The 7,303-nt window shown below is 52.5% G+C and overlaps 1 protein-coding gene across 2 annotated transcripts in view; it reads right to left on the bottom strand.

Annotated features, from left to right (window-relative positions):
* LOC103387826 (C-Jun-amino-terminal kinase-interacting protein 4) overlaps nt 1-4,913 on the bottom strand; it is a 10,140-nt gene extending 5,227 nt beyond the window's left edge. Inside the window, exons 1-13 of one of the 2 annotated variants that reach the window (XM_008322611.3) lie at nt 4,763-4,913; nt 3,603-3,911; nt 3,279-3,473; nt 3,077-3,197; nt 2,926-2,996; nt 2,769-2,833; nt 1,661-1,732; nt 1,429-1,581; nt 1,088-1,320; nt 937-994; nt 668-820; nt 441-483; nt 229-356 (exon numbers count right to left, since the gene is read on the bottom strand). In XM_008322611.3, the coding sequence (XP_008320833.1) occupies nt 229-356; nt 441-483; nt 668-820; nt 937-994; nt 1,088-1,320; nt 1,429-1,581; nt 1,661-1,732; nt 2,769-2,833; nt 2,926-2,996; nt 3,077-3,197; nt 3,279-3,473; nt 3,603-3,911; nt 4,763-4,792 (1,631 nt within the window). In that variant the 5' untranslated portion in view covers nt 4,793-4,913. Of the gene's footprint in view, nt 1-228; nt 357-440; nt 484-667; nt 821-936; nt 995-1,087; nt 1,321-1,428; nt 1,582-1,660; nt 1,733-2,768; nt 2,834-2,925; nt 2,997-3,076; nt 3,198-3,278; nt 3,474-3,602; nt 4,293-4,762 lie in introns of those variants that run through there. The other variant, XM_025061263.1, reaches the window with a different exon arrangement.
* Between the last annotated feature and the right edge of the window lie 2,390 nt (nt 4,914-7,303).

Here is a 7,303-nt window from a genome sequence, read left to right as displayed (position 1 = left end):
AGTACACACTGTAGTACACACTGTAGTACACACTGTAGTACACACTGTAGTACACACAGTACCATGGGGGGGGGCGTTGAGACTGAACGTTACTTGCTAACAGCTGACGCAGTCACTGTGTCCCCGGACGACTGAACGTTGGAAAACAGACTGGGCTGGTTGTTATTTGTGGGACAGCAGGTTCAACGACAGGATGGTCTGCTGTGGTGCAGCGGCCGGTCGGGTCACCTGACTGTCTGACTGTGTCTCACGGCCTCCTGCAGCTCAAACAGCCGTTGTTTGTACTGGTTCTTCTCCATCACGACTCGAGCCATTTCAGAGCGAGAGAAGTGACGCGTGGACGAGAGCGATGAGGCCTGAGTGAAGGAGGGAGACAGCATGTGTTTTTAAAGGAGTCCACTGGAGGCAGTGTTGGAGCAGAGACGAGTGAGCGGCCTTACGTCAGGATCATCCACCCGATGTGACTCCAGTTCTCTCCGCAACCTGCAAGAAAACATGGACCTGGTCAACAGAGAACAGGTTCAAACTCTCTCAGGGGGGGGGGGGGGGGGGGGGTTGTGCTGGTCCACAAACGGTGGGGTCGAGGGCCTTTGGCTGCCCGGCCCCCCCACAGAACCAGAACTCCACCATTACCATCATCATTACTTCTATCATGACTACCCCCGACCTCTTGGCTTCATCCTCCTTCTCCTTCATCCGCCCCTCCGCCCGAGCCACCGTTTCCTGGACAGAAGTCAGTTCCCGTTGAAGAGCTGAGCGTTCATCAGTGAGCTCCACCACACGGGATATCAAGGCCTTCCGGGCGACGTCCACTGATTCACTGGGAGGAAACACGGAGTTCTGAGCTCAGTAAACGGATGGAGCCGTTCCAAAATAACCCTCCAATCAGAAGGCGGGAAATAAATGAACAGAAGAGAAACCAGATGGTTGACTCACTGGGTGACTTTCAGTTCCTCATACTGAGACAGAATCTCCTCCAACATGTCGGCGTTGCCTACGGAGGAAGAAGGAAATCAGTAAACTACACTAGAGTACTACAGTAGAGTACTACAGTAGAGTACTACAGTAGAGTACTACAGTAGAGTACCTCTGACACTGACCCCCCGATCTACACTCTCCAAATAATCTGGACTCAGCTCCGACAGTTCAGAGAACACAGAGTCTGTGTTGCGAAGTTCCCAAACCAAACTGTCCTCCTCCTCTTCCTCCTCCTCCTCCTCCTCCTTCTTCTCCCCCGTCTCCTTCTCCTCCAACATCTTCAACTCCTCTTCCAAGCTGTTCTCCGTCGGTGCCTCTGTGTGGGGGGGTCCACGTGGGGAGCTGGGGATGAGGACAGGGTTAGGGCGGACGCCACTGGTCGTTAACACCAGTTCATTTGATGAATAATTAACCAGCGCTGATCCACTGACAGACACGTGGTTTTGTCACCTGGTATCCACGTGAAACTGGGCCAGCTCAGGAGTGGAACTGATGATGTCATCCACAAACTGACCTGCGGTCAACTTCACGTCCACAGCGCCCCCTTCCTGAGGCTCCACGGTGGGGGGAGCAGAGAGTGAATGTGGTCTGTGAGTGTCCGGCGAAAGACCAGCGGATGGAGCCACTTTCACCGTCTGGTATCAAACAACACTGTGTGAAATAAGAACCCCTGGTTTTTACCTTGTCGTCAGCACAGAGTTCAACCAGAACCTGGTTAGAACACGGATCACCGACCTTCAGACGCCGCTGGAACCTAAAGATCACAATGACCATTTCAAACATGACACGTGACCTACGGTTCTTCCTACTCCATCACCCACTGTGACTGTGACTGTTACTATTTCTGGTTTCTGATGCTTTCTGATGCAGTCGGTGGACTGCGGTCGGTGGACTACAGTCGGTGGACTGCAGTCGGTGGGCTGCAGTCGGGGGGCTACAGTCGGTGGACTACAGTCGGAGGACTACAGTCGGTGGGCTGCAGTCGGTGGGCTGCAGTCGGTGGGCTTCAGTCGGTGGGCTACCGTCGGTGGGCTACAGTCGGTGGGCTGCAGTCGGTGGACTGCAGTCGGTGGACTGCAGTCGGTGGGCTGCAGGCGGTGGGCTACAGTCGGTGGACTACAGTCGGTGGGCTACAGTCAGTGGGCTACAGTCGGTGGACTACAGTCGGTGGGCTGCAGTCGGTGGGCTGCAGTCGGTGGGCTACAGTCGGTGGACTGCAGTCGGTGGACTACAGTCAGTGGGCTACAGTCGGTGGACTACAGTCGGAGGGCTACAGTCGGTGGGCTGCAGGCGGGGGGCTGCAGTCGGTGGGCTGCAGTCGGTGGGCTGCAGTCGGTGGACTCCAGTCGGTGGACTACAGTCGGTGGACTGCAGTCGGTGGACTGCAGTCGGTGGGCTACAGTCAGTGGGCTACAGTCGGGGGGCTACAGTCGGTGGACTACAGTCGGAGGGCTACAGTCGGTGGGCTGCAGGCGGTGGGCTACAGTCGGTGGACTGCAGTCGGTGGACTGCAGTCGGTGGACTACAGTCGGTGGGCTACAGTCGGTGGACTACAGTCGGAGGGCTACAGTCGGTGGGCTGCAGTCGGTGGACTGCAGTCGGTGGGCTGCAGGCGGTGGGCTACAGTCGGTGGACTGCAGTCGGTGGGCTGCAGTCGGTGGACTACAGTCGGTGGACTGCAGTCGGTGGACTGCAGTCGGTGGACTACAGTCGGGGGGCTACAGTCGGTGGACTACAGTCGGTGGGCTGCAGTCGGGGGGCTACAGTCGGTGGACTACAGTCTGTCTCACCTTGAAGGAGAGTCCCTGTCTGAGTCCTTGGTCTTTTCCAGCAGGTCTCTGTAGGGGATGAGCAGCTGAAGAAGAAGAAGAAGAAGAGGAGGAGTCATGTGGAGGTTGGTCACATGACCACAGCTACGACATAACAAGGGGAGGAGTCAGGAGGAACCTTGTTGTGACTGTGCCTGAGCGTGTTCAGTTCTCGACCCAGGTGAGACTTCTGCTCCTCCAGAAACACCACTGGAGACGACAGGACACGCTGGCGTTCATGTTGCTAGTTATTATGGGATGTGTCAGAGGTCAAAGGTCAGCTCTCTCACCCTGATCAGCCTGTTCTCTGGCCTTCCTCTCCAACTCTCTCTCTCGCTGCTCCCTTCCTTTTTCCCGTGCCTTCGTGGCTCTTCTCTCCTGTTCAATCTGGTCGTCCAGCTCCAGGTATCTCTGGAAACACCAAAGGTCACCCATGGAGGTCACGACCCCTCCTCCCCCCCCCCCCCCCCCCCAGACTGTACCTTAGCTCACCTCTTGACTTTCTTTCCTCAGAGCTTTCTCCACATGGTACCTGTCCATCAGCTCTTCTCGCTCGGCCTTCTCTCTCTCTGCTTCTTCTTCTCTGTCTCGGAGCTGACCCCTGCAGCTGGCCAGTGCCTCCAGCACCCACACAAACATGGGCACCAGTGACTCCACCACGGCCTCACCGTGGGCCTCAACCACGCTCTGGGAACGGGAGGAGTCAAACCAATGAACTAAAGACCGAGGTCGTGACCCCAGCTGTGTCCCTTCCGCTGGCTTTCCTGTTTATCTGGGCAGGAAGTTCCTGGAACTGTTGTCTGAGTTAAACCGTACCTGCAGCTCTGAGTACAGTTTTCCCGCCTCCTCACTGACGATGTCGGGGTCCAACTCCCCCTCCCCTGAACCACAGAACTCCTCCCTCTCACTGTACTCCATGTTGTACTGTAATACTGCAGTACTTCCTTGTGTGCTGCAGGAACAGACAGGATTTTGTCTGTGGCCCAAAAACAGTTCCTGGTCACTAACTAACTCAACTAGTTTTTCTAGCTTTCTGACATTTTTCCCAGACGAAGGTTCAATTCCCACGGTTGTTGATAAGAGCAGCAGAGTCAGCCGCCGGTTTTTCTCCTGTCCATCGGTTCTCTGCAGAAAAAGACGACAACAATAACGATGACAACAACAACAACAACAACAACAACAACAACAGAAAAGGTAACGTCACCATGGTAACACGTCATGTTGACAACACCAAGTGGACGGTGTGGGAATGACAGTCAGTAAAAACCGACAGAGTTCAGGTTCAACAGGGATTAGATGGTACTCTGAGTACTCAGAGTACTCTGAGTACTCTGAGTACTCCACTCCTCCACTACCATCACCTCCTCTACTGATAAACTCTCGGCCCGTCGTGGCTCAGACCTTCATCAGTTCTGGAGGATATTTCAGTGGTTTAGGAAGTGGACTTGGGTCCAGAAGGTTTCAGGTTCCAGTCCACCAGCTTAAAGCTGCACCCCCCACCACACCCCCACCCCCACCCCTTAAAAGCAGGGGTCACATTTGGTTATGTGTCACAATAAGAAGTAGTTCACTTTCACTTTCACTGAGTACACTGAGTACACCAAATACACCGAGTACACCAAATACACTGAGTACACCAAATACACTAAATACACTGAGTACACCAAATATACCAAATACACTGAGTACACTAAATACACTAAATACACCAAATACACTGAGTACACGGAGTACTTGCACCTGCTCCGTCCGCCGTGAACACTGACTGTCTGTTTCTCCGTCAGTTCGTTAAACTAACCGACACCGAGAACTGTTGTTCACTCCGGTTGTTCACTCCGGGTGTTCACTCCGGTGACTCCTCTGACAGAGACACCTTCACAGAAACTTCTCCTCCAACTTTTACAAAGTTGTAGTTTCGCCGTGGACCAGTCAACAGTCCGCTGGTCCGCTGGTCCGCTGGTCCACAGTCCACTCACCTGGTCCTGGTCCCGGCGGCATGTTTTCATTTGTCGGCTGAAAAACTATAGTCCTGTCGGGTTGTCGTCCAGACCCGACATCAATCTCACAGAGCCGACTTCTCTGAGGGCGTGACGTTGAATCTGACTGACGCGAACGTGAGGCGCAGTGGACCAATCAGGCTGCCGTGTATGTCGCCTGCAGCCAATAATCGAAGAGCAAAGGTGGGGCAGATTTTTAGAGACACAGGAAAGTTGAAACTTGAACGACAACACGTGACCGTGGTCAGGTGACCTGGCTGAGCTCCCGTTCAGAGTACCTGTACAAATACCACACGTACTTTGAACCACTTACTCTCATTCGGTATGTTACCGACCTCAGATGTGTTGACCATTTAATACTACAACTAGTAGTAGTACTACAACAACTACTAACGATAACTACAACAACACCAGCCAACACACGGGGACTGGTTGTTTATAGTAACAGTGACGTCACTGTTAGCACTGATGTGTGTTTAAAATACGGTTAGTTCACAGTAGAAACATGACCGTGGAACTACGATTAGTTTCTCATCCAGTAGGCGGCGGTACTGTACGTTCTTTACACTCTGGAGGCGTAGGGTTGTGAATGAGTGTGTGAAGTATTCTGCAGTACCGTTCACGTCCTCGTGGTGGCTTCTGAGTCAACACACAGTGACCTGCAGCTGCATCTGTTTACCTTCAGTTTTTTCATCTCCAGATTTGTTTTTTATTTATTTTTATTTTTTCATTTTTTTTAAAACACAACGACAGGTATCGGTTCTGAGGAGCCAACAGGATGTGGGTCACCAGAACTTGACTGAACCAAGGGCCGTGTCTCAGTGCATTGGTGACCTCTGTAGGTTCACAGAGGTACTGCATGTGTCTCATAACAACGTTTAATAGATTTAATAGAATGTCTTTAAATACAAACAACACAAATCCAGTGAAGAAAATAAAGATGAAGTGAAAAATAAAAGAGAGATGATCTCACACAAACAGGGGAGAGAAGGGGAGAGGAGGGGAGAGGAGGGGAGAGGAGGAGAGAGGAGGGGAGAGGAGGAGAGAGGAGGGGAGACCCAGGGGAGAGGAGGAGAGAGGAGGGGAGACCAGGGGAGAGGAGGGGAGACCCAGGGGAGACCCCCGTATCAGATCCCTATATGGACGAGGTCACACACGGGGGGAGGACGGGGCTACACTGTGACTCTCTTAATCACCCTCCCAGTCTCCACCAGGACCTCCTTCCCGTCCTCCCGCCGCTCCTGCCTCCTCTGCCTCTGGGTCCTGGTCAGGAGTCTGTGGGCCGCGATGCTGCCCACGACCACCACACACAGAGCCAGGATCACCAGTCCCAGTCCCAGCAGGTGAGAAGTCCCCGTCCCCGAGTGGCTCACTTGGTCCCACGCCCCCACAGCCACACAGCTGAGCCCAACCAGACTTTTCCAAAAGCAGAACGCCAGCATACAGGCCCTGCAGGAGTGTTCGGCCCCCCCGGTGACCACGGTGATGCCGGCCACCGAGGTCACCCCCCCGGGTAAGGTCAGTGTCTCTGACTTCAGGTGGCAGGTGACAGGAGAGGTGATGTCAGTCAGAGCGGAGGGGTCCAGGGTCTCCATGTGAGTGGTCATGGTTGGTCCGGTGGTTCAGTGTGGCGCCCCCTGGGTCCTGGGGCAGGAACAACAGACGTGTGATCAGAAAAGTTCCTGCTGCAGAGACGCATCTGTTCACAACTTCGGTTTTTTCTTGTTCTTGAAAAACTAAAATCAACTCTTGATTATATTTTCAGTGACCTCTGACCTGTGACCTCTGACCTGTGGTTTCTGGTGGTTAGTTAGATTAAATATAATTTCATCAATTCATGTCAAAAACTATTTTTTTTTCTAAATCTAAAACTAAAACAGTTCTACTTCACTGATCAAATCAGTGACATCAACAGGTGAAGAGGCGTGTTTCTGTTTCTTACCTGTGTGTGGAGTCAGGAGTACTGCAGTACAGTTTGGCAGGTAGTAGTGGTAGTATTGGTATCGTTTGGGGAGTTCCTTTGCCTCAGGTCACCGAGTGTAGAACTGAGACCAGGGGCCGAAGGACCGGGACTTTTATCAAATCCGTCAGGACTGTGTGGAGGTATTTGTTTGTTCCTGGAGCTCAGAGGAAGAACTCGTCTGTCATTTAGTGTCATTAGAGAAACCATTAGCAGATATTTATCTGGGAACTCCTCCCTTCCTCTTTTTCTCCTTCTGTCCAGGGTTTGTTTGGACTCCACTTACAGTCTTATCTTAAAGAAAGTAAAAACACACACCGTTTCCTGTTCAGTATTGCAGTTCCTTCTTTCACCAGCCTCAACCACTGTAGTACTTTTCTTTCAAAAGAACGTGTATTTGTTGTTTTTTCTTGTACTTTTTATGTGTTTACTCCTCAGGTTAGAACAACATGAATCTGTGTGTGAAAACAGAAAAACATCACTGGTTCTAAACATGTGGCCCAAGGTCTGGGCCACATGTCAGCAGCAGCAGAGATTCTATTGGCCGTGACCTGTGGGGG

This window comes from Cynoglossus semilaevis, chromosome 13 (genome assembly GCF_000523025.1).
Source record: "Cynoglossus semilaevis isolate Cse_v1.0 chromosome 13, Cse_v1.0, whole genome shotgun sequence".
NCBI classification, from domain to species: domain Eukaryota; kingdom Metazoa; phylum Chordata; class Actinopteri; order Pleuronectiformes; family Cynoglossidae; genus Cynoglossus; species Cynoglossus semilaevis.
Note: the sequence above shows the minus strand (reverse complement) of the source record. Positions and strands in the feature narration are given on the sequence as shown.